This window comes from Cynoglossus semilaevis, chromosome 16, assembly GCF_000523025.1.
Source record: "Cynoglossus semilaevis isolate Cse_v1.0 chromosome 16, Cse_v1.0, whole genome shotgun sequence".
Taxonomy (NCBI): domain Eukaryota; kingdom Metazoa; phylum Chordata; class Actinopteri; order Pleuronectiformes; family Cynoglossidae; genus Cynoglossus; species Cynoglossus semilaevis.
Window position 1 is genome coordinate 7672893 of NC_024322.1, and position 27196 is coordinate 7700088.

General features: G+C 40.9%; 3 protein-coding genes across 11 annotated transcripts in view; 1 reads left to right on the top strand and 2 right to left on the bottom strand.

The window, feature by feature from the left end:
* clybl (citrate lyase beta like) overlaps positions 1–27196 on the bottom strand; it is a 172121-nt gene that overhangs the window by 79932 nt on the left and 64993 nt on the right. For 7 of the 9 annotated variants that reach the window (XR_003052205.1, XR_003052204.1, XR_003052203.1 and 4 more), the window contains exon 8: positions 4904–5047. Coding sequence is in view for 5 of the 9 variants with exons in the window: in XM_017039806.2 (XP_016895295.1) it covers positions 4904–5047 (144 nt within the window). In the remaining 4 variants the exon portion in view is untranslated. Of the gene's footprint in view, positions 1–1501; positions 5048–17978; positions 18067–27196 lie in introns of those variants that run through there. The other 2 variants (XM_017039807.2, XM_025063865.1) reach the window with 2 other exon arrangements.
* Positions 13029–17873, bottom strand: zic2a (zic family member 2 (odd-paired homolog, Drosophila), a). Its single transcript, XM_008328377.3, has 3 exons — positions 15385–17873; positions 14329–14492; positions 13029–14202 (listed from the first exon to the last, which is right to left on the bottom strand). Exons 1-3 carry the CDS (start codon positions 16355–16357, stop codon positions 14005–14007), a joined length of 1335 nt encoding a protein of 444 aa, XP_008326599.1. The 5' UTR covers positions 16358–17873; the 3' UTR covers positions 13029–14004.
* Positions 19528–24159, top strand: zic5 (zic family member 5 (odd-paired homolog, Drosophila)). The gene is made up of 2 exons (XM_008328378.3): positions 19528–21838; positions 23283–24159. Exons 1-2 carry the CDS (start codon positions 20770–20772, stop codon positions 23726–23728), a joined length of 1515 nt encoding a protein of 504 aa, XP_008326600.1. The 5' UTR covers positions 19528–20769; the 3' UTR covers positions 23729–24159.

The following is a 27196-nucleotide window of genomic DNA, read 5'->3' on the forward strand; positions in this document are numbered from 1 at the left end:
TTCCATCAGCAGGGAAGGTAGCTTTATTAGTAAAAGTGGGGGAGGAGGCAGGGGGACGGAACACAACTAATAATATGGCACCGCAAAACCTTAAACACACATTTCATGGAGATGTTTCTCTGGAGAGATTTTACAAATAAACCTGAATGAGAGCCAACAGGTTAAAATTATACATTTGTTTATTATTGTGATTAATGGTGTTATTTCATTTTATTTTATTTATTTTATCATTTCTAAGGACATATTTATTCATAATACTATTCCAAGACCAAAGGCCAATTGTAGGAAAACAGGTGCAGCCATTTTCTTTAAATGCTCAAAAGCATTTAGCACATTTAGCTAGGAGCCACCTAGCTAGATGTTGTTTAGGTTGTTTTGGTTTTAGGGTATTTTTACTCCACATGTCTGAAAAGAGTTCTACCAATTATTTAATATTTTCATTTATTTCAATTATTCTAAGGTATGAGGGAAGGTCAGGGAGCTTAATGTGTGCCCGGAAGTCCGATAATATATAACACATATGGCTAATGTTACCAAATAAATAGCTATATCTAGATCAAAACACAGCTTGGACCTGAACTCACCTAGGAATAACTAACTCTTTATAAAATAAAACCAAAACGTCCTTTTGAAAAAACGAAATGTTTTGCAAGATTATCCAGAGATCCATTTAACCAAGAAATAATTCCCGATTAGTTGTAGTCATTAGAGTGAAGCAAAAACAACTCAAATGACAAGAATTATGGAAAATTACCAAAAAACATCCAGACTTTTAAAAAGGTTAAAATTGTCAACAGAAGGAAAGGAAAAAACTATCTGTGACAACAATTTGGGTTGAAAAAAATTAAGACAAATTCTGCTTAGAGGACAAACAAGGAGTGCCTTATGGTTTTCAAGGTCTCCATTTGCTTTTCTGTGTTCTTCTGTCAGGTGCAGGCAGAAGGGCGGTGCGGAGAGTCGTGGGTCACCAAGGGTTAAAAGGCCATGGCTGGGATTATAGCGGCAGTAAGGACCCCATACTGTGGCCTGACATGCCTACCAGCTTACAGTGCATTTTCCTCTGACAAAGCAGGGACACACACGGTCAGAAGGCATGAAAGGTTCTCACACACACGTGTTGAAAGACAAGCGAGGGTTTCGATTGTAGAGGTCCTCCTCTGTTAGAGGTTATACTGCTTTTTTTTTTTTTTTAATTCACATTTTCACAAAGTCACTTTAATGTGCCTGTGTAATCCTTGGTTCACACTAGAAAAATACTCACTCTTTTCACCAGAAATGTGAAGTGTCCACCCTGTCCTGTCATAATGTCACAGATCCTGAATATGAATCCTGCATATTCAGACGCTCATTAATACCGCAAGGATGGGGTTAGAATCGTGTCCATCCGCAGAACACAAACAAACATTACTCTCTCTCTCTCTCTCTCTCTCTCTCTCTCTATATATATATATTTAAGTAATTATAGGTCACAGGGGGACCAAACAATATTTGTTGACTGTTTTTAGCCTAAGACGACTGTTGCCTGATGCCTGTTTTGCCTCAACTTGTCATATTTAAACCAATACACCGATACCATCCCATCCCAAAGTCTTTACATAATAGGACTGACTTCTGCGGACTGATACTGTTAATAAATGACAAGTTATCAGACAACTTGTGGAAACTATAGAACTATTAAAACTGAACATGTTCATCTACGTCTCGTAAAACTCAAGCCAACCAGAGCTACAGATAATCAAACATGGATGTCTACAGTTCTACAAACGCTCTGTCCTGAAGGAGAACGTCGTGCCTTCAGGAGTTTGACGTGTGTCACTTTCTAACCTTTACCTTCTTCCTGTCCACTGTGTACACATGTTCACTCCTTATTTCCTTTAAAACTTTAAACCTAAAAGGGTAAAACTCACACACATGGACACACACACACACACACGGATCATTATGCGCCCTTCGCTCTTAATGAGAGGCCACTGCGTGCGAGGACGTAGCAAGGGCCGGGTGGTAGTTACAGAGCAGCATGGGAGCTAACTAATCCTGCCACTGATGAACTCATCTGTCTGTCCGTCCACTCCACTCTCAGACATGTGCTAACATGCCATAATCGTCATAATTCTACTGCTGCCCCAGGCTCTGCCACCTCAGCCACATGATTAGGGTTTGAGTCCCAGAGGTATCGGGGTAAAAGCTTTGGTAATTCCATCCTTAGCTTCACACCACCCTGTCTATAGTCTGGCTTTTACATTAAAGTTGTTAGAACAGAGGCAGAGTGTTAGACGTGTGTTGGTGAAAAAGCGAAGGGTGTCTTGTGTCGTCTGTCTGACGCCGGGTTTGAAAAATAAATACATAAAATATAGTCCGGTGAAACAGGGATATTTTGGGATATTTTTAACAAAATCAGATGATGCTGGTCAGTGTCTCCTTCTACACATATTTGTTAAATTTCACACATATTCGACTGAATAACAGGTCAAGACTTGGATATAGCATTTGCAACGTTAGCAACATTGATTGTCTAGCATTGTAAAATTTGTAACTGACTTGAACCCACTTTATGTTGTCTACTGGGTAACTAATTTATGTTTTACAGCATTTTAAATAATATTTTGAGTATATTAAAACTTATAAACAAAGTCTATACATTTGCACAACTAGGCAGGGCTTTACACCCGGCAATATTGATAAACTACAAAGCCTGGTCACAACCCTCCAGCTACAGGGCTACAGCCATCAAACATCAGAGCAACTTAATCATGCTGCTCCAGTGCACAGTCATGAAAAACTGTCAGCAGCAAAGAGTATCTTTGAACAACGACACGTCACCAGTGGCATCAACACCGCTACATGATACAATCCTTTTTTTTTTTACTTTAGCAACACCTTGCAATGACACTTTCCAAATATTTACCAATTGGAAAAAAAAACACTCATTCAGTCTCAGGGAGTATAAACAGCGAAGTGTTTATACGGCTCTGAAGTGAATGTTTTTATTCCACTGGCCGTGAAAATATCTGTCGTGAACGCTGCCTTTTATCACGTAATTCCCTGTCCCTGTCCTCCTGCTTCACCGTAAGCTGCTGTCAGCGGTGCATCTGATTTATTTCTCAAGTGTTGGTGGGACGGCAGCAACCCCAAAGCACAGGTGGACCACAGAGACGGAGAGAGGACCTTCAGAACTCACACTTGGCACCGGGGGATTCTAGGTGGGAAGTAAACCTTGGTCAACACTTTTTAAAAGAAAAAGCTGCTCAGCCATCGCCGCCTGCCTTACAGGCCCACAGAGGAACATTGGACGTCAGTCAGCAGAACAGCTCTGGAAGGAGTGGTTCCTTTTTTGAGTCATGTTTATATTCATATTCTCCATAATAAATATAAATGTCATGATTTGTAATGTCTGGAAGTTCTAGCAGTTTTTGTTTTATTATTTTTTTTCAGAAGTTAGCCTTGAAAATATATGTTATGTAATTATATTGGTGAGGTAGCTAAACCAGAGCTATAGAAAAGTTAGCTGTGAAAACAGCCCAAACACAACTAATTGATTGGTCTTAAATATAATTAAACAAAGAGAAAAAAAATTACTAAAGAGAAAGTCAGCAAAAGTCAACAACAACAAAACATGAATAAATGCTTGAAGAAAAGAAGAAAGGATAGCCAAGAAAAACTCGAATAATCTTCAAAAGTTGTTTTTCCACATAAACCACCTGCACCTGAGGCCTCTACGGTGGGTAACATTGCTTCAATCTGTCAGATGAATCAACCCCGTCAATGAGAAATACAAGAATCCAAACAGGAGCGCAGTGGACGAGGCATTGACACGTCAAGTGCTGAGCGTCTGCCTGTCAATACATTCACTGACCAGAAAGGTCTCGTACTGTCAGGGGACTGACGGTCTGTGAGGTGAAGGTAAAGAAAAGGAAGTGCAGCTAAAAGTCAATCAAATTAGCTCCTTCAAACCCGCCGGAGTCAAGAAGTGAAGGTGAGCAACGAGAGGCTCTTCTGAACTGTCAATGTCTGTGGGGTGCAATCAGAGCGCCCCCCCGCTGGGAAGGACCAGCACTGATAAACCTGAGAGAAAATAACTCCACTCCTTCATATTTACAGGAAAATACAAATGTTTACAGCAATTCTGAAACCTCAACCTGTCAGACCAATAACTGTTAATTTTATGGGAAATTTAGAATGAAGTTAAATTTGAGAAAAAACAAGCAGCTGATGTCCATGCAACAAAGATGGTGGAGTGCTGTTTCATTTGTCTGTCTGTTCTTTTGAATGTAACGCTCAGTGAGAGTTAGAGAATAAAGCCACAGGTGAGGAGAGATGAGAAAAAAAAACATTTTAAGTGGAAATGTCACTTCAATCAAACCAAAAAAATCTGGATTTTGGACACAAAATATCAACCCACAGAGATAAGTCTAATAGGTAAAACCTAGAGTCAGCATTTTCAAATAAAAAGTCAAAATTCTTCAACAACTGCTTGCATTTTTGAGAAATTCACAGATTTAAGAGAACAGGGATCATTCAGAGAGAAAAAAAGTCTGCATTATGATGTAAAAGTCAGCATTCTAACAGAAAAGTCTGCGTTAGAGCAGAGGCAGTCTTATAAAGGAAAAGTCTGCATTTTAACTAGAAGTCAAAGATTTCTATCCTTATTTCTTGTTTGAAAGGACCGACATGTAATAAAGGCAGAGCTACATTTCTGATCTAAGAATTCTGAGTTTAGAAAATAAAATAATAAAATAAAAATCCTGAGATGAAGGGTCAAGTATTTGAAATTGAAATTTAGCTGACAAACTAGACTAATGCACCCGGACATTGTTTATTTGTCTCCTGTGTTGAGTGAAAGCCTTTGGAGAGACGCCAACATTGAAGATGACGTTAAGATCAGATCAGAGTGATAATGACTTACTGCACAACAGAAGGAACCGGCGCTGCTGATGCTGATGCTGATGCTGATGCTGCTGATGGTGGTGGTGGTGGTGGTGGTGGTGGTGGAGACTGGGACCAGTTTGATCTTTGCGTCTTCTTTCATTCCTGTCTCCTCACGATAAACCTGTACAAATCAAATAGTGCTTTTATTCAGCATGCGTGTTTTACAGACATTAAACATGCGGTGCGTGTCCTGACACTGTCTCATAGAACAGAGTCAGTACAAACAAAAGAACATCTACCAACATGTAACTCTTCTACACTGAGCTCATGTCAAAAGAACAGAAAACCTGGTGACATGTCAAATATATATGGTTTTTTCAAATGCACGTTTCTTTCAGCTCACACTGAAGTGACACCGGACTGTTGGTCTTCTCAAAACTTCTCCAGAAATATTTTTAATCTGTCCAAACCAGCAGAGATAGAAACAGATGAACTGATGAAGATAAAACAACAACAGTCTTCAGGTTCTCCTCACATACACTCACATACAACCTTTAGTTGTATTTTTGGCTAACCTATCATGTTGCTACCTTTCTTTTTGATCTTCTTTTCTTTTTATCTAAATTAGTTAGTTTGGGTTGACATTGTCTTTAATCTGGACTTATCTTCAGAAACATATGTTTGTTACGAGCTGACATGGTAGAAAGCAGGCAGGACCCAAATGCAGCACAACAGAGACTGCAGCAGGTTTATTTACATCATGCAAAAACAACAAACAACTCACTGGAACGAGGCATCGACTACAGGCATGGACTTCTCCACAAACATGGACTTCTCCACAAACATGGACTTCTCCACAAACATGGACTTCTCCACTCCACAAACATGGACTAACATGGACTTCTCCACAAACATGGACTTCTCCACAAACATGGACTGCAAACAGTGATCCCAAGAAAGACAGTGAGGGAGAGAGGTAGTATGCACAGTACACCCAGGTCACCAGGTGTCACCAGTGAGACTGATGACAGAGACACAGGTGAATGTAATCACACTCACTCCACCCAGCAGCCAAGACAGGAAGAGGAAACAGACAGCTCTAACATACAGTAGTTAAGGCTTTTGGATCATTTTAAGTTCATTTTAGGCTGGTCTTTGCTATTTATGGATATTTTAGGCAGAATCTTGTCCTTTATTGAAAACCGTAGGTTAATTTATCATTATTTTACTCATCTTTCTGTTACACACGGAGGTTTTTTACACTAACTGGAAGGAAAAGCTATTGTAAACAACACAAATGACATGTCAACAAGTATGTTGGATTAGTACAAGTATCTGAGCCTAGCTGTGGACTACCTTTTTTTGCAGAAATAAGACCATTTATTTAATGGGGACACTAAAGAGCCCCTCCCCTCCCTCGCTCCCCCAACACGTTTGCCTTTAAACATCACCTTAAGATACTACACGGCCCCGCTTCATCTGAGGTGGTCCGCACATGACGTACTTTACCCTCATCAACATATATCATGAAAATGCAGGAATGGCCGAGAGGTTTGTTCCATGACTTGCCAGAATTCCCCATAAACCCTAGCAGCACAGAGCAGCCGGCACCCAGTCACTTTTCTGCAGCGAGTCCCCGAGGGCACGGCTCTGCTCTGTTTGAAGATCAAAGCCGCTGAGGTAAAACAGCAGATTTACAGGTGCTGGGAAATTGAAAATTTCCTGGGCTCAGTCAGGGTTTGAATGGAGAAGGAAGTCTGACATCGTATATGAGTTGGTGTCAGTGTGGAGAGGCCACAGGACAGAATGTTAACTCTAATCTCATGTTACTGCACACCGTCGGATATATAATAAATATATTTTCTCACATGCACAGTCTAATATATATATATATATATATGTATATATATATATATATATATATATATATATATTTATCCTACATTTATCACCTTATTTTATACTCCTGATACACACTCGTTTCATCATTATTAAATATTTGTTGGACTAACCTGTATCTATATTTTTCAATAATTTTAGTTATATTTTTGAAAGCTTGCTAATGTCGTAACTTTCACGTATTCTGCCGGAATATTTAATTGAAAAAAATATTTTATTTTTTATTTTTTATCTGAGTTTTAACTCAGAGAAGGTTTATAGCTCTGTAGAAATTGTTAAGGTTGACTTTAACAGCACTTTACATTTTCCATCACTCCTTCCTTCTAGGGCAGTGCTTTCAAATGTTAAATAAGTGGAAACTGACCTGTGGCCTGCAGCTGTCTACTGTTGTAAAACCTAAGGGGTTTTTCTCTCTTCTCTTCTGGTGCTATTTCAATGAAAATGCATAAAAATGGCCAAAATATCAACCAACAACTGAATGGTTATGGATTTTTTTTACATTCAAAACAATAATCAGAAATTAATCAAATAAAGTTTGTAGTGCGCCACCTAGTTAGTTACAGCAGAAGGCACTTCTGAATTAGACTTAGGAGTTTATGTGACGGCAGCAGAAACAAACCTGCAAAAACTTTACATGTGAACACAACACACCATCGCCCACTGTGGCCTAAAGACACCAGCGTCAACACTGGGCGTTGGAACCACATAGAGAACCTCAACCACTGTGCAGGACGCTGTTCGAGAGGGAACATTTGATCTGTAACTTTTCTCCGTAGCTCATCATCGGCTCACTCAACAACAAACTGGACCTCAGTCCGAGCCAAGTGTATCATTTCCTCTGCACCTCTTCGCTTTGTCTTCCTCTGTGAGCATGAGAGGACCAGTCCTGCCAGGCTTTCTGCATGAAAGGCCGTCTTTAGCTTTTTTTTTTTTCAGGCTATTTGTGCTTCTGACTCTGTTGTGTTTGTGTGTGATGGGAGGTGCCTGCACCAGTTTCCTTAAAGGAGCAGGGGGTTTTGTTTGTTTCTGCGCCGTGCCAGCAGAAGTGACAGCCATTCCGGCTCTTTCACTGAAACACATTCATCTGTTGTGTGAGAAAAGGCGGCCGCTGAACTCAGATGAAAGGGCCACGGGGGCTGTGTGGCACAGGAAAGGCAGGACTGTACATGGGCTGGAGTGCAAATACAAGACAAGGCATCGTGTCAGAAAAGACAAGTGAGACGAGACGGACTGAAGGGTAGAGGGGGAGAGAGGGAGAGAGGGAGGTGAGGGAGGAGAGGGAAGGGTAAAAAGGTAACTGAAAGACAAAAACAGAAAAATATAAAACAAGAGTGAAAGAAAACTTTTTATCTTTAAAAGTCTATAAATGTGACTCATATATAGCTTCTGTGACCCATATTTATATTATTAGCTATGTATCTTTTAGCTTCCTATAACAGCTATGCTAACATTTGGCATTTTTCTATTAAATGTTATTGATTTCCATCGTGTCTGTCTGTTGCTAGTAAATGTCTAACTGTAAGTCTTATAAATATAAATTTTGGCTAACTTTAAGCTACTTTTGGAAAATTGAATGTGTCAATAATCGAATGTGTTGCTATTTGTCTAATATTTAGCTACTCCTCGCCTAACTTTTCAACCTTTGGTGATGTTAGCATGTTCAAGGGAAACATCTGTCATCCTGTGGCTAAGTTTTAGCTGCTGCTGCTGCAAAGAGAGAAGGAAGAACATAATTGTTGTTTTTCACTGACTCTCCCTATGAAGAGTAACATTGGTTTTTATCATGAAAGGCCTGTGTTACAAAGCTCCTCCATTCGTACATAATACAATCCCAAGAGACAGAAGGTTTGAAGTCCGTAATGTTCCTATCTAACCAGTCACTGTTTTCATAACAAACCTTTGAGAAAAAAACACCATTTATTTTACTTGTTTATCAAAACCATACTTTGCTCTACTTCACTACTTTAGCACGGCTGGTTTTGTACTCGACTCTACATCTTCATGTTTTTCCACTCACAGTAAAAACACAACATATATTTTGTGTTTCCTTCTCATTTACATTGTTTATTTCAGGGAGACCGGGGAGGGGGTTCCTGCAGGACAAAGCCTGTCGGAAATGACACTCACTGGGTGAACTGTGTGTGACTGTGATGATTATATAAATAAACAACACACTGAGCAGTGAAGTGACCGTGGTCATTTCATTAGAGCAGGACAAATTCAATTAGAGGAATGGGCCGTTTGTTTTACCCAGTTTTCGCTGCCGTCAGAGGCCCTTCTCCAAAGGACAGCAGCAGAGAAGTTTTACTACAGTTTTATTTGTAAAACTAATATTTATTTGTTCTGGACTCCAAATGACTTTAAAGTTACTTTTATAATGTTTTTACCATTGTTTTTCTTCTGTGTTTGTTGCTTTTACTAGGCCTTTGTGTAAAAAAAAACTCTGGTTCGAAGTCTATTGTTTTAAAAAATGCTGTTCAAATAAACTTGTCTCCACAAAAACATGTAGGTAACTTAAATAAAAAGTCTTTGATCAACAAGGCCAACATTTTTATCATTTAGCATATTTATTTAAATGCTATAAAATTGTATATTGTGTATTGTGATGACATAAGATCCTGAATTAATAATTTCAGATTATATTAATTCATTTAAAATGTTAAAATGTCATAAACATGAATTGTCATATTTAAGAGGGTTTGTTTCATTTATTGTACCAAATGTTTTTGGCCACAGAGTCAAAAACTCACAAATAGTTCCTGGATGCCAAAAACAATTTGAAGTTTGAAGTGTGTGAATTTTGATGCTTCTTGTCAGTGACACTTGATGCAAATGTCTCAACAGACCAACGTAAACTGACAGAGGTGTCGCTGTGCCATCAGGTTTCCCTCTGCTGCTTTAACAAACACTCGGAGTAAGACAACATCACTGCTGTAAATAAATGATTATAAATAACTAAGAGGGTTAATGCAGAGGAGAGGTAACCTGGGTCACAGCTCTGGGTAAATCAGTCAACCCTGTTGTGATAATAGAAAATTAATAGAAAAAAACATTTGTTAGGATGAGTTCTGCAACAGTGTTTAAGTTGATGTTTGGCCAAATCTAACAGCTGTTTCTGTTTGTGAACTGATGAATATGAACTTATTTGAGAAGTAAAGAGTAGGATTACTGCAAAAAATACTAAATACATGTTGACAAATAGTAAAGAACTGGAAACATGTGCTGGGTCTGCAGGTCAAATATTAAACAACTAACTTAACTAACTAACCACTAACTAACTAACTAACTAACTACTAGATAACTAATTACAAAGGATAAAATATAAAATGTTCATTTCTATATTTCTATATTAAGTTCACGTTAACAAAAACACGAACTCCCGCGAGAATTGTTTCTACGACAAACCATTAGTCGATTAATCAATGACTAACTGACTGCCAAATCGATCGTAGGTTATTTAGAAACTGATAAATTAATCATTTTGATCAGACTTTACGAGTTCCGTGAATATTTCCAATTTATAAATAAAATCTATCTACTTGATTGGGATTTTTTTACGATTTAATCTAATGACGTAACGAAGTTAAAGTCGCGTGTGTGAGAGAGTGTGTGAGGCTTACTCACTTATGCCACACACACCTTGTTCTAAAAACCAACAAGTTGAGGAGCTGGCTGCAGGGCACAGAGGAGGGATGTGTGTGTGGGTCCCTGGAGGCCTGCAATCATAACTGCTCACTGACTGCTGCTGCTGCTGCTGCTGCTGCCTCTCTCTACCCTCTCTCTACCCTCTCCCTCTCTCACCCAGAGTCGCTCTGACAGCACAGTCTGTTTGAAGCTGCTCAGGTAAAATCCTAAAATCCTTGTCCTAAATATCAACGTTTCCCAGCTGCTGCCAACGTGACAGCAAGGAGGATCGTGGGTGTGGATTGTGGACTTAACACCATGCCCACAGTCTCTCTGTGAACGCGCACACACACGTGCACATTCCTATAGGACACTGATGGACCTCCATTCATTTAAGACTAAAAATGAATTAACTACAACTTAACCAGTACCACCTTATCAGATCTTAGCCAATGACAAGGATAGAATAGAATAGAATAGAACAGAATAGAATAGAATAGAACAGAATAGAATAGAATAGAATACATATGATTTATTTTAGAGTTAAAAAAACACAATGTTAAATGCTCCATATTACACAATAAAAATAATAGTGCGACCAAATAATAAATAATTTAAACAATAATTAAAAAACACGACAAATACTCGTACGGCGTAAACTCCTTTGTGATTCCTTTAAAAGTCACCGTGTGTCCAAGAGTCTAGCGGTCCAACTGTGGAGTTCATTCTAATTTTTACTACAGTTTTATAAATTAATCCCAAAACATTTCCGAATAAATATTCAATCAGACACACCACACACACACGGTGTCATCAAACGCGGTAAAACTCAACACACGTCACAACCACAATTTAATTGAATTTGAACGAGTTTAAAAATAAAGTTTATGGTCACGTTCGTGGCTCTTTTTTTTTTTTGTTTTCGAATACAAGCTGAAGAAGCTCCCGAACAAACGAGTGGATTCAACTAGTTAACGACTAAACCCTATTTCAGGTTTGTAATCTTCAGCCTGACCTTATCCACAGGCGTAAATGTGAAGATTTTACAAAAGACAGAACAATAGGGAGTAGACACAGACGCATACACACCACCTAGTGACTGCTAAATGAAAAATAGACAAGTTAATTTATGTATTTATTATGTTTGTAGTTTGACTCAGATCATCATTCCCACGCACGTAATTTCAACTATGTCCTAATCAACTGTGGTGGGAAGCTCAGAAAACATCTCAGATTATCGCCGCTTCTCTCTCTGCTTCTTAGCTCAGTGTCCTTACAGTGAAGTCGACAATGATTTTACAAACAGCTCGGTGAGAGATGTAAGAAGAGAAAGCAGACGATGGGATAGAAAAAAAGCTGCGCTTCCTTCTTTGCGGATCAATACTAGCGCAGCAGGAGCCGAACAGGAACCGGCATCGACGCACTTTGTGGAGCTGACCTTTCCCACTCCCCACAGGTCGCACCTTCCTCCGCTGGAGAGGTCACCGGGCCGGGCGGCCACTGGAGGGACCATTAGAGGATTTTTCTTTTTCTTTTTTTTTTGCATGGTGCATGAACAATACGCTGAATAAACAAAGTTTACTTTGTTTTCCTGTGGCTAAAATGAGTGTAAAGGTGTCCAGAAAAACAAAACAAAAAACAGAATAGTTTAAAACTTATATTTTTGTCTTTGTTATCATTTATTCAATTTGCTTCTGCTCATCATGTATTCACTAATTTATGACACAATTGTGGGCCAAGTGATGTGAGCAGCTTGGGTAACAGGAGGCAGAAGCTCCATAAGACACACTGAGTACTACTGCTGCTGCTGCTGCTGCTGCTGCTGCTGCTTCTGTAGTCGAGTGTTGTCGGCCTGCAGGCGACTCCCACCACCCACTAACTAAGTCCCACTACATACTTATGAGCCTGCGTGAAGCATGTCAGAGTCACGCAGCAACAACAACAGCTTTTTCTTCTCCAACGCACACCATCCAGTCTAACGGGACACAATCTACCACAACACCCCACTGTCCTCGGTGCACGGACACGACCAAGAACGGCCTCCACTGAGGCCCTGGGGCACAGCACGTCCAATGTCACAGAGCTCTACCAATATGTCCTCAGAAAAAACAAAAACAAATGCAGAAACACATGTATGAGGTTCAGGCATTAAATCGATTAAAACAGTCGTTTCCTACAGCAGTGGTCAGTACGAACCCAGAGACCAGACTCTACAGGAGCCTGAACTGCAGTCAAGTTCAAGTTCAAGTCCTCTCTCTGCAGCAGTGACCAGAGGGAGGTCAGTCCCAGTTTTCAAATTTAAAGTCAGTTACTGTGATTTCAAGTATGAGACAGAAAAAAACAAAACAAACATTTATCACCACGTCAGCGAGAATTTTTTTAGTTGGAAAAAAAAACCGACTATGAATAAATACCGAAGAGATATTTAATGTATTTCATGATTTGTTTTAAATCAGCTCATTTCGAGTATTTTCCTAAACTCTATTGCACTGCAAATATTGCTATAACAACATTAGTCCAAACCAATGCTGTTATAACAATTTTGCATTAAATTTTGGCGCAGGGAATTCCGCTTCAACTCATTTAGATTAGATTGAAAGTTTGGAGAGTGAGCACAACAAACGCAAAGCAACTATTCCTCACTTGCAACACCGTTTTTATTATATTTGTATGCAGTAAAATTCTTATCACAATGAGAAAGAAAAACACTTCTTCAAACTTTGAAGAAAAAAGGAAAAAGCACATAACAAAACAACTGCCCGTGGTTTCTCTTTTTTTTTCGTAGCTCGTCATTGTACATATTTATAGGAAAAGAAACATTTTTTTCTTTATAAATACTGTTTCATCTGTAGCAAGTAAATACCATAATTTAATTACAAATGGATAAATATGGCAGCTGATATTTACAACAAAAAGGATGAATGTAGTTACAGAGGGGGGAGAAAATAATAATAATAATAATAATAATAATTATAATTATAATAATTCCAACGGCACAACGTTTATTTTTCCTCACAATCTTCCAGATAGTATTTCACAATTGCAAAAGCACAAAAAACGGTCACGAGTTAAGCCCAGCCAACTGAAAAGAAATGTACATTCACAAGCAGTATATTGTCGTGTGCGTGTGTGTGTGTGTGTTTGTTGGGTAGTTAAATGTCAATTTTGGCACTCTGTCCAGTCTATAGGTGTCAGGTATTGTACAATCAATTTGCCTCAGGACCACAATATTCAACATTAGAGTAGAGTCTGTCTGGTAATATGTGCACTAGAGTCCAGTTAGAGGAGTAGCTACCATTGAAGGAACATCTACACAGCAAAGACGGACGAAACGATCACAACCAATGGGAAACGTGGGGCCTTTTCACTGACTATTTACAATATGAAATACATTTAGACTATAATACATGATTCCCTCTGTTGGTCTGTGCCCGTCCTGTTCACCCTGGCTGATAAAAACTCACAAAATAAAAATAAACCTTTATTTGTATGTGTGTGTCATTGTGTGTGTGACCCAAATCTCCAGTGCTGTGAAATGAACGTGTGTGATGCTTCACTTCCCTCTCTCTCTCTTTTATTATTATTTTTTTTTAATTTTTTTTTTTTACAGAGTCCCTAAACATACCATTCACTGAAATTGGAGGAGAGGACACTGTGGCTGCTGGTGTTGTGGACAGCTGAGGCTGGGGACAGGGACGTGGCGTTGCTCTGGGTCTCTGTGGTGGGAGACACCAGGCCTGGGGGTGTGGAGGATTCGTAGCCAGAGCTGGCTGCTGGTGATGAGTCTGAGGCTGGAGGAGAGGATTCATGGACCTGAGGAGAGCAGAGGAGGAAAAAAAATCACGAATAAGTATTTAAATCGACACAGGGGTTGGAGCTGAATTATTTATCTCCACTCCACAGCAGGGTCAGTGAATGGAACACTCGCCGGGTGTTTACCTTCATGTGTTTTCGTAGGGAGCTGGGGTGTGTGTAGGACTTGTCACACATCTTGCACAGATAAGGCTTGTCCGACGTGTGAACGTGCATGTGTTTCTTTCGGTCGCTGCTGTTTGCAAACCTTCTGTCGCAGCCTTCAAACTCACACTGGAACGGCTTCTCTCCTGCAGAAAAAACACGTTTTTGTCAGAAAAACCAGTACAGAAAATTCATGCATGAAATTTAAATTTAAAATCACAGGAAAATCACAACTTAAACACTTTCATTTTCACTATGCAAACTCCAGTGAGTGCTCTCTTTTTATATGAGGAAGCGGCGCGGGGGGAGGGGGGGCTGGTGCGTCTTATTTAGCCTAAATAATGCGCATAGTGATTTGGGGATGAGCAGGGGGTGAGGGGTGAGGAGTCTTGGGGGGTGGTGAGCGAAGGCCGACCTCTGTGGGACTTTACAGTAACACACACCATTTGCTAGAAGACAATAAAAATCTAATTAGCACCGCGCATATCATGTATTTCCCCCAAGAAAATAAGGCGAACTGTGTCACCGTGGTAATGGCCCGGTCTGGCACCTTAGAGCTCGTGTGTGTGTGTATGTGTGTGTGTGTGTGTAAGAGCGCTTCTCAGCACAAACGGCAACAGCAATGGATGCAGTAATACACAAGCATTTAGTACAAATGTATTTCAAATATTTTTTGTAGCTACAAAACGACTGGGCTAACGCAAAAATACAAAATAATAAACAAATCAAGTAACGGTCAGGGGCTGATCTGGGGTCGGTGCTCACACTGACTGACCCGTTTAAAGTTTCAGTCAAAACATAAACTCGTCAGATTTGTTAAAATATATTTCTGTGTTTAACAGATATAAAAACGACTTCTATCGCTGCTAAATGTACTAAACACTGTCCTCACTCCTGTCCTCCGAGTACACTGCTGTCAGTTAGACAGTGAAATCTGAATACACACGAGTTACGTCAAATAACGCACAAACGCGAGAATAGGGGCATTTATGTGGTATTAAAGGAAGTCAATAATTTCAGAGAGTAAATATTAATTACCTGTGTGTGTCCTCTTGTGTATCTTCAAGTTTTCCGACCGTGCGAAGACCTTCCCGCAGCCGGGGAACGGACATGGGAAAGGCTTCTCCCCGGTGTGCACCCGAATGTGGTTAACCAGTTTGTATTTCGCCTTGAAGGGCTTGCTCTCCCGGGGGCACTCCTCCCAGAAGCAGATGTGGTTGGTCTGCTCCGGGCCGCCGACGTGCTCCACGGTGACGTGCGTGACCAGCTCGTGCATGGTGCTAAAAGTTTTGTTGCAGCACTTCTTGGGGTTGCTGAGCTGCTCGGGGTCGATCCACTTGCAGATGAGCTCCTGCTTGATGCACTGCTGCCTCATGTAACGGAAAAAGGCACCGGGGTGGTGGTGGGCTGCCATGTTCATGCCCATGTTCATATTCATGGAGCCGTACTGGTTGTGTAGTTGCGCGGCCGAATACGGGTCGGTCCTGGGGCTGGAGACCTGGTGGTACTGCTCGGAGCGACCGAAAACTTCTCCCGGTAGTCCCAGTCTCATCTGGCTGTTCAGGACGTTCGGAGATCCGTGGGAGCCGTGCTGCTCGTGGATCCCGGGGAAGAGTATGTGGCCTTGAGTGTCTGTGTGGGAGTGATGGAGAGATCCCGCCGTGGGGCCAAAAATAGTGTGTTGGCTGCTGGCCGGAGAGGATTCTCCGAAGCCGCGGCTGCGAAAGAGAAAGTCCCTGGTGGAGTTGAAGGGGGAGCTGGCGTACGACGTGACATGGGCGGCGTGAGCCCCCAGAGCCGCAGTGGGGTAGCCCGGCGCCTGGGTGCTGAAGGCTGAGCTTTGTCCGGGGGAGAGATCGTGGTTGAGCTTGAAGGCACCCATGTGTGCCGAGTCCACAAAGCTGTTCTGCGCCAAACTCAAGTCTCTCTCCTGCATCTCGCTCGCTGAGTGATGCCTGGCGAAAGAGCCCACTCCCAGTCCGGGAAACTGGTGACCGGCATCCAGAAGCATTTTGTTTTTACAGAAAACAAAACAACAAAAAAAAAAAAGCTCTAATCTGATTTACTTATTCACTTTCAACTAAAAACCGAGAGAAATATCAAATATGAACTACAGCGCACAAAGATTCAACTTCCAACCTTGGAAACACCATATCAGGTGTGAGTGGACAGGCTGCTCCGATCACAGGGAATACAATTATTATTTAAAAAAAAAACAATTTACTTATACCGACTTAATCTGACTGAAAAAATCCAAATGTAACGAAGTCAAGAGTTTCCTCGTGTCCCCCTCCTCTTGGACTCGACAGTTGCTCTGCGCTAAAACGCACTGTAAGAATTAAATCATTGTCTTACTATCTAGCAGGCGTCCTCTGCGTAAAGTAGCAGGAGCATCTCAGGAAAAAAAAACTGCTGCTCCGAGTGGGGGATTATAATTGTGGTGTTTCTGTGGCTTGGCTCTGCCTGTGTTTCTGCCTGTCTGTCTGTCTTTAACGCGGAGGGTCTCTGTTTCTCCGTAGACTGGCTCTACCTCCTCTTCCGCCCCCTTTAACTGGAGCCCGTGCATTCCTTTCTCGCAGTCTCATTGGCCACTGCGCCTCATCAATCCCAGGTGCCCCTCCAATGGCAGGTTGCGCATTGGCTACTTAATAGCGCAACGCCATTTTTCCACTAATAATTACCGCCTACTTTTTTTGGAGGAGAACATTTGGGGGGTATACGTACAGGCGGAGAAGGGAGCACGACTTGGGAGAAGAGAGGACGTCGTTTTTGTTGTTTTGGTCTCGTAGGAGCCACGGCGCCTCATGTTTAATCTCTCTGCCGTAACATTTATACTTTTAATCAAATACCACACGTGTACTTTGTCTGTAATTACCGCATGTAGTATGATATAACACATAACTCTTCCTTCCGTAAAATGGTAATATAATATTATGACAGCGTGTTGTAAGTGAAGCATGTGAGGACGTTTTTTTACGCACAGATTATATATTACAAGGAGCAAATGCTGCTGGGATATTAAATTATTTATTCATGATGCCAAAACAATTTGAATATTATATTGTAATAAATATTAAATTAAGTGTAAATACTCTGAAGACACCTGGTTTAAACTATACTCTAATAAATCACACCCTTGTTGATTTTAAATGCTGATAAATCATCGTGATTTATCGCGAAACCTGACCAAACCGCCTGTGCCAGCCACACACAGCTCCAGCCTCCACAGCTGTAAAAGCATGTTGGCTCCATATGGCGTACAGTGGTTTTTCACTGGTGGTAGAAGAACCACAACTGGGCCTTCAGTGGTGAGCCGTTTCTGCAGGGACCTTTAATGGTTCCACGTGTCTGCTGGTTCTGCGGTGGTTCTCATTTTCACCACACCAATTAAGTGACATGTCATGGTGCTGTAGTGTGTTTAGAATCACAGTCAACCACTTAGTGTTTTCCCAAAAGGTCACGAGTAATCCCCATTGACTGTGCGTCATTTCTGCCATCAGGAATTTTTTTAAAATAAATAAAACCCGTAAAGTACACCTTGAGATCATTTTCTTTACAAACATGTGTCTTTAACAAATGGTCAGAGACCACAGCTGCTCGTTCAAGTCAAAGCAAGATTTTATTTTACTTACATGTGCACCAGAATCCAGACCCCACCAAATCCAAGCACGGCTCCAACACACACATGATCCCACCCCTCTCTCCCAGCTCTGCAGTGATCTGTGACGGGACACACACAAATGTCCAAAACGTTTAAAAACTTCTTCTCCAAATGTGTCTTTTTTTTAGACAGAGTGCATGGGGACAGACTGCGCAGTTGTATGCGTCCGTGCGTGTATGCGTATGTGTGTGTGTGTGCGTGCGTGTATGTGTGTGCCATTCTTCCCAAGTCTATTTCGACCCGCACCACAGGAAACACAGGAGCTGATCCAAGTTCAAAGTCACGTCTGCCCGACCCCTGGAAGAAGTTCTTTATTTCTCTGGAAAAACCACGAAATCTTCCCAAGACAGGAGTTTTAGTGAAGGGAAGAGAAAAAAACTCAATCGGCTTTTAAGATGTTTTTTTCTCTTTCGATTGTATTTGGAAAGGTATGGGGGTGTGGAGAACCTCCCCACCCCCAGTATTTCAACAGGTTTTAGGAGCAGCGACACATGAAGACATGAATCACACAAACTACTGCGACACAGATTTACACCATCAGTAATTCTGCTGTACATTTGGTGAATTCATGTTCAAAAGCACACATCCGTGTTTCCTGTGATTGGGTTGTGTTATGGGGGGGGGGGGGGGGGGGGGGTAGGGGGGGTTGAAGGAGCTCGAGACACATTTCTCCCCTCTTGTTATCTGACAATATCAATATGTTGACACACTTGGAAGGTAGTTGCGTGGCTTTTGTGACCTTGTGTTTCATGGATGTTTGACTCCTGACCCGTTAAGACCACATATGTTGCCCTCTTGACTCCCTGTTTAGTAAAATAGCCATGTTTATGACAAAGGCTCTTTGTTTTAGATACAGAGAGAGCGAGAGAGAGGGAGAGAGAGAAGGGGTACGGAGCGACGGAGGGTTGGGTGGGTAAAGATGCCCCCCCCCCCTCCCCGTTTTTTTCTTGAGTGAGACATCGACAGCATTTTTAATAGTTTAGCAGCAGTTTTATTAGTTTAGTGCGTCATAAATCGAAGGATTTTAATGTCTCAACGCTCATGGCGTTCTTTCTATTAAAACAAGAAATGTATCATCCTACCTGTGTGTGTGTGTGTGTGTGTATTTTGTCTCAGGTCCCATGTGGCGTTTAATTTCATGTGTAAGAAAGAGCAGGGGCCCTTCAACACGTCATGAACAATGTACCCGCTGCCCCGGTGTTTTATGGGTTTTCAGAAGTTCTGCAGTGAAGCATGAATTTTTTATTTATTTAAGAAAAAAAGGGGGGGGGGGATCTCAGATACGATATATGTGTAAGCCAAATAATATGTTAACCCCTAAATGAAACAATAATAAACATTATTATTATTATTATTATTATTATTATTATTATGTTGAAATTTACGTTTTTACCAATAAGCTGCACACATTAAATTTAAATAAAAATAAAAATAAAATGTATGTATTACTGAATGGTATTTAGTCCAGCGTCTGTTTCCTGTGTTCACGATGATTCCTGTGCAGTGTTTAAGAATAGTGCTAACACATGGGTTGGAAGTGTGTGAATGAAGTCATAAAAATGACAGACTCACACACACCGTGCTGTCAGCAGAGACTGAAAAGGACCTGGTGCTTCATACCAGGTTAAAGGCAGTCGCAGGATTTTACCGTTTTTTTTTAAATACTATAATGTTTGATAATAAATGTTTAATTTTTGGCCCACAAAATCATACAATGTAGTCGACTTAAATCTATATTAAAATACAGCAGAGACTAGATAAGCATTTCGTATTTTATTTAAATATTTTAAACAAAAAAATAACGTTATTTCCACTGTTTTTGTAACTGCAGCCATAAATCTGGCCTTGACTGACGTGTAGACATGAATCCGCTTTAGTCCAATGCCTCTGTTCGCACTGAATCGTGCAAACCGTGAACGCATCATTCCCACATGAGCGTGATTAAAATGATAATCGCGATGATGATGATTAATAACCGCTGGGGGGAAAAGGCCTTCACAAAACACAGACACACAACAGACGAACAGTTTCTGACATGTTTAATTAATATTCATGGATTTTTTTAAAAAATAAAATGTTTCTATGTCTTTCGTAGTTCTCATTCCAAAACCGTATTTTCAATTCGCCAACACGATTTCTGAATATTTATTAAAAACGCAAATAGCAAATAAAAATGAAGAATGTCATTTTTACGCGTGTCCATGCATCCACGCGTCACCGCGCTGCAGTTTTCCACCTTCCCTCTTCACATCTCGACCTCGTGTCCGTCACAAACGACACTTTCAAACCAAAACACAACCACTCGTTCGCTTTAAAGTCTGCACTGGTGTCACAGTCTAACACGCAGCAGCGCCAGTAAACAATAAACAGTCCAAAAGCCGCACAAACACAAACAACTGCTGCTCCAACTCCGTGAGTACAACTTTTTGGAGTCAACAGCGCTGGAGAGAGTGAGGGGGCGGAACCCTGCTGAGACCCTGCGCTGAACGACAGCCAATCGCTTCGTTCCCTTAACTGCCAGTCACCGAAATCCATCCAATACCCGCAGTGCCATTTCTAAACTGTATTCCCCACTGTGTCCTCCAACTGTTGTATGTTCTGCCAATCGCTTGAGGACAGAGTGGGGAAAAGGAGCAAGCAGAGTTAGACGCCGGACAAAAGAACTTATAGGGCCACCCCCCTATATCCACATTTTCCTAATGTTTTAGAAAGAGCACAAAAAAACAATCGCGGTGAGTGCGGATGGACTTGTCAGAGTAGTTATGGAACCCCCTTTAAGCAAGAGGAATCCTGCGATAAGATTAGCGGATTTGGCAGCGACTCAGACTCTTCCTCATCAGAATATGACAGGCTTCCCGGGGCTAGGAGGGCATCACCCGCTCTCCCATCATGCCCACCTCCACCCTGGGGAGCTGGGCAACGACCCCGGAGTGGCACTCACTCCATTTGGACCAGAGCACATGGCACAGACTGCTAATGCTCTCAAACTTAGCCCCACTCAGCACATCCAGAGCCATCCCGAAGCCCAGACCGCGGCATCTTTCACTTCCACTCAGACCACAGTTGGTTTCCCCGTGGCTCACCCCCACTCAGGCTACTCAAGCAGCAGGGACTTCATCCTCAGGAGAGAACTCTCAGCCTCTGCTATGCATGCACTTGGCGACCAGCATAGTTCCGCCTCCTCCCCTCATCACCATGGCATGTTCATCTCCCCAACAGGTGCTTATGGGCACACGGAAAGTGCAGGGGCCCATTCACTTTTCACTGGACTTCACGACCAGGCGTCCCCGGGTGCCCACCATCACCACCATCACCCACACCACCATGCCCTGAACGGCCAGATGCGCCTGGGCATACCGGGCGACATCTACGGCAGGCCGGAGCATTTCGGACACAGGCCGGAGCACTATGGACCTTCTTCTCTCCACAGCTACAACTCCATGAACCTCAATGTGAACATCGCTTCTGCTCCTCACGGAGCGGCGGGGGCGTTTCTGAGGTACATGCGGCAGCCCATCAAGCAGGAGCTGATCTGCAAATGGATCGACCAGGAGCAGAACCAGAAGAAGCCCTGCTCCAAGACCTACAGCACCATGCACGAGCTGGTCAACCACGTCACCGTGGAGCACGTCGGCGGACCGGAGCAGAGCAGCCACGTCTGCTTCTGGGAGGAATGTCCACGAGAAGGGAAAGCGTTCAAAGCAAAGTACAAACTCATCAACCACATCCGAGTTCACACGGGAGAAAAACCCTTCCCGTGTCCGTTCCCCGGCTGTGGAAAAGTCTTCGCTCGGTCGGAGAATTTAAAGATTCACAAGAGAACTCACACAGGTCAGTGAAATTGTTTTTTTTTTTTTTAAATATATCCCTCTTGTTAGTGGTTCTCCCGCACTCCTAAAGCATTTTTTTTGTTATATTATATATTATTTATTTATTATTCTCACTCTACATTTGTCCAAATAGTCTGTGCGTAACTGTGCGTAAAAGCAAGTCAAAAAAGAAAACAGTGGTTATTCAGTGAATCGCCTCATTTCCGATCTTTAAATATAAACTTTTATCTCTCCCGGAGTCTCCTGTAGTGGGCGTACGGGGATTAGAGCATATGATTTGTAAAACGTGCTTACGCACGGCGCTGGAGGACGCGTAAAAGTAATTGTCCAGAGGCGTAGGACGTTCACGCACAAGCCCAGTGCATATGGTGGTGATTTTGTGCCATATGATGCTCGAGGTATGGAGTGTGGGCTGCGTACTGGCCGTAAAACCTCTGTTAGTGGAGCAACACAGCGTGTTAATGGGGGCTTAGGGGAAGTTGTCAAATTATACACAGAGCACTGAGGGCCAATATGTTACACGGTTTATCACAGAGCAAATATATGTATATACTTGTACTGTTTTGAACAATATTTGCAGCTGACAGTCTTTCTGGGCTGGTTGTAGTAGTAAATACATGTTGTTGTTTTGATACCAACATTTAAACATATGATTATTAAGGCTGTTGGAGAAGTACTGCATTTAGGTGCAAGTCATTAAGTCGAGGTTATGAATGTTGTGAATCAAAGTCAAATAAAACAAGAAAAGTCCAAGCAAAAATATTGCATACCAAATGTTTTCAAAGTAAACAAGGGTTCAACTGTAATTAAACATGAGTAAATACAATAATTACTGAACACCATAGACGGAGAAATAAAAATATATAAATATATTGTTTACACACATATCACATATTTAGGTCCTGGGCCACATAAAACCGGTGTCACGACCCGACTGGTCCCTGGACCAAACGTTGCACAAACCTGAAACATGTTTATGTTTGCGTCATGTTGTGGTTGTCACAGTGACACTAAGGAAAGTGATTTGTTTTTGTTTTTTAACTCGGTGAGTCTAAAATATGACTCGATACCAGAATGCTGCGTTTAAATGTTCATTAAAGGTCGGTGAAAAGTCGTTTCAAAGTGCTGCTGCCTGTCAACTAGAACGCCCTCTATCCTCCACTGACAAACATGTCAGCCCAAAACGGCGAGTGTGAACGTTGAAGAAAGCGTTATTCTTATGATTATTTTGCATTTTTAGTCATTATTTTTAGTGACTGGCTGTGGTGGGGGAGAACACGTCACAGTGATGGGAAATTGCCATAATGCTGTGTTTATTGAGGATGACAGGTGGAGGAGCTGTGGTTCAGTGGGTTCTCTCAGGTGTCAGAGAGGATAGAGCCAAATGGAGTGTGGGTAAAAGTGTCCAAACTGACTGTGTGCGTTTCCATCCTTCTGTTTTGAAGGAGAAAAACCCTTCAAGTGCGAGTTCGACGGCTGCGACCGCAAATTCGCCAACAGCAGCGACCGCAAGAAACACTCCCACGTCCACACCAGCGACAAGCCCTACTACTGCAAGGTGCGCGGCTGCGACAAGTCCTACACGCACCCGAGCTCGCTGCGCAAACACATGAAGGTCCACTGCAAGTCTCCACCACCCACATCCACCAACGTCACCTACATCTCCCCCAACAACCCGCTGGGAGAGCCGCTCTCTCCCGGCGCCGAGATACCGGCGCACAGGAACCGGTCCTCGAACCTCTCCCCTCAGGTCACCAACCTGAACGAGTGGTACGTGTGCCAGGGCAGCGGAGGACCCAACCACCTCCACACCCCGTCCAGTGACGTGCCCACCACGGATTCAGAGGACGAGGAGTCCTTCAGGGGCCCAGACCCGAGGACGATGCTCTGATGGCCCGGCTCACGGACACCTGACTGTGTTGGTCGGCTGGTTAATGATTAATCCACTGAGCCAATATGACTTATTTCATGAAAATGCCTCTGATGTGACCACTCGCCTGACCAAAACGCTGACCACAACCTTTATAGATTTATTTTATTATTACTCCGTAGCACTAAACGTAACGAATGTGAGGTTCAAAATTCTCTCGTCGTAAATTTGTTTGGAGGAAAATCTGTTTCTACGGAAGAGGATTAGGGACACCAGGGGGTTAGGACGTTTCCTCACATTTGACTCTTTATATTGTTTATTATTATGTATATTGAAAATCTAATTTTTAATATGTAGAAGAGTAAAACGTTGACTTTAATCTTAGATTTTGCTCTTCCTTCTTGACATTTTGAAATTTTAACTGAAGTATTAAAATACAAAAAAAAAAAAAAGTTTTGACCTAACAGTCAAAATGTTAACTTTTTTATCCCAGGATAAAAATAAACTTAATCTAAAGATTCTAAATCCTGTAATCTCAAATTATTTTGATGACAGTTTCTCTGTCAGGTTTGGGGCCAAATTCTAAAGTTCAGACTTTTTCTCAGTTTGTTAATGATTTTTTAAAATTATATTTTAAAACTAGGAGAGAATAAAAATATATATATTGCAGCCTTAATTACCCAGTTCTGATAGAGTGACTGTAAACTTAAAGTTCTGTCACTAATTCCTGTCTTTTATGGAAATTCTAAGTCAGGATTAAAAAAAAACAAATACCTGAGTTTTCAAGTCCAAATTTCTGTTTCTGTTGTTTCTGTTCTATTTTTCAGATTTTTTAATTATTTAGGTCAAAAAGGGAGATAAGTTGGTAAAGTACGAGGCCACACGTATATTCGAGATTTAAAACTTTTTCTAAACTCTACAACAAGTGATTTTTAAAGAGATAAAGTATGGAATCAGGGAGAAGAGAGTCAGAGGTGTGACCTTGATTAAAGAATTTTAATCTAATGCGAGGATTGATCATTTTTTTAAGGTGGCCTGTAATCTGATAAATCAAAGAGGTAGCCTGTAGTGCTGGGATTTTGACCCTAACCTGGGGGTTTAAAGAAAAGGTCAGAGGTCAGACCCTGGTCAGCATTATAGATCAGATTAATGATTTCAATCTTATCTTTCCAAATCAAAATTTTGATGTAGCATTAAAACTATGCAATCTCAAAATTGAGTCAGACCTCACCTGACCTAATGCTATCAAGCCATTTTTCCTTAGAATTTCAAGATTTCTGCCAGAAAAGCATGTTTTCCTCTAAATTCAGAGTAAAAAATTGTCATTAAAAAGTCCGGTATTTGATTTGTAATTGGAGTAACTGAGGATTCGGAGTAACATTGCTAATGATAATCTGTAAATTCCAAGTCAGATTTCACCAAAATAATAATAAAACAAATCTGATAACATAGAATAACAAATCAGAATTCTATGAACAAAAAACCTCCAAAGGTTTGTCTGTAATCCTGAAATTCCTACTTTAAGTCCAACAAAAGCCCCAGATCAGGATAAGGAATTCTGACTCTGATCCTCTTCCGTATGTTCTCACTGGAAAACTTTCTAATACTGTTGCCTATAAAAAAAAATATTTGTGCTTAATTGAATAACACGCATGTCTGCAGACTCAACTGGTGTGATGCTGTGACATTTTTTACTGTGACCTCTGACCCCTCCACCCCTGCAGTTTTAATAAGGGGGCTGCCATCAATCACTGTCACATCCGGGGCGTGGAAGCAGAATAAGTGGTACTGCTTTAACAACAACGACACAACTGTGGACAAACAGTTCACACACACAAACTCCTCTCTTTTCATTTGTTGTCAATATTATTATTAATAATATTTGTTCTGTGATTTCTCCAATGACCTGTTCTACAAACCTTTGATAAACCAGCGATAGGGAAGGGATTGTTTTTTCATTCATTTTCTCAGAAGTTTGAATGGAATTTTTGTAATATTTAAGAAGTATTTAAGACTATATTTTATGCACAGAAGTCAAGTGTAAATGCTCCTTTGAAGAGTCAAGTCCCTGGAGACACTAAATGTCCACACTGACAGGTTTTCACCCTGTAGGATTTGTACATGTATATATTATATATAAGGAGAAAAAAAAACCTCATTGTACTGATACTTGTCCATGTTGTGTAGTTTGAATTCATAAAAGGCAGGCAAAAAAAAAAAAAAAGAAAAAAATGAAATGATGTTGTTTTTGTAAAATTGTAATTTATTTGCTGTATCAGTGTTGTACTGGAATTTACAGAAACACCAAAGAGTATTAATGATAATAATAATATCAGTTTTTGGTGATGCTATAGTTCCCTGCTGATGTTTTTTGTACTTTTATGGAAAATGTTATTCTATTTTTTATTATTTTTTTCCATCCTGGTGTTCTGTAAAGGTGAGAAAATACTGACTTGAATAGACTGTGTAATGTGAAAAGTCTTTTTTTTTTCTGGCATGCCTTTTTAGTGATTTGTCTTTTTCGTCAAAGTGCATGGTGCAGTTGGATTAAAAAAAGATAATTCAGTCTATTATTGTGATGTTAAGAATTAAATTTATATAAATATGTTGATAAAAAATAATTAAAAACTACTAGGACCTAATGTTATGATTCATGACTTGATGCTTGGCCTGCAGGTCCGGAGGAGGATTTTGGCCACGTGGAGATTTTTTTTTAAAGAATATTTTTAATGATTAGATTTAATATTTGATGAATACACATATCCACCTTACCATAAAGTGATGATCAGTTTTCCATTTTTTCCAGACTCTATATGAAGAGCTCTGACCCATCTTCAGCTCAGCATTTTTTGTCAAAGTATTATTATTTTTATCACAAGATAGATATTAGATGTTCTTGTTCCAATTTTTTTAACTATTTCAAATATTAGCCCTAATTTCAAGATATCGTATCAAATTAGTATGCAACTCACACACACATATGCATATATAAAATGTATATATAATCTTAAATGTCTGAAAGACTAGAGTTAAAATCAAAACGTATCATTTTAAAAAATCAATTATTAAATTTAAACAATCATTATTATTCTCTGTCATTAAATGTATTATTTCTGGTCATTAAATTCCAAATTTGACTTAATTATTGCGATCTTAGTGGGAAAGAAATCGCTGTGGCCCTGACCCTGCTCTGTAAAAACAAGAGACCCCCTGTTAACGCAGGTGGAGCAGTGTGTACGCAGATGTGTGTGTGTGTGTGTGTGTTTGCTGCTTATCCTCACATTTGTGTCCCACGTCCTCCCACAACTGGGCCCTGAACAGGCCCAAGAAGGCTGGTATAAAGTAATCAGGGAGCTAATGGGAATACTTACAGCCCCGTCTGAATGGAGCACAGAGGCAGCACAAAGCCGGCATGAATCATTCATGGGAAAAAATAAAAGATAAAAAAGATAAGTGACAATAAGTGAGGGCCTTGTATGGAGTGTATAA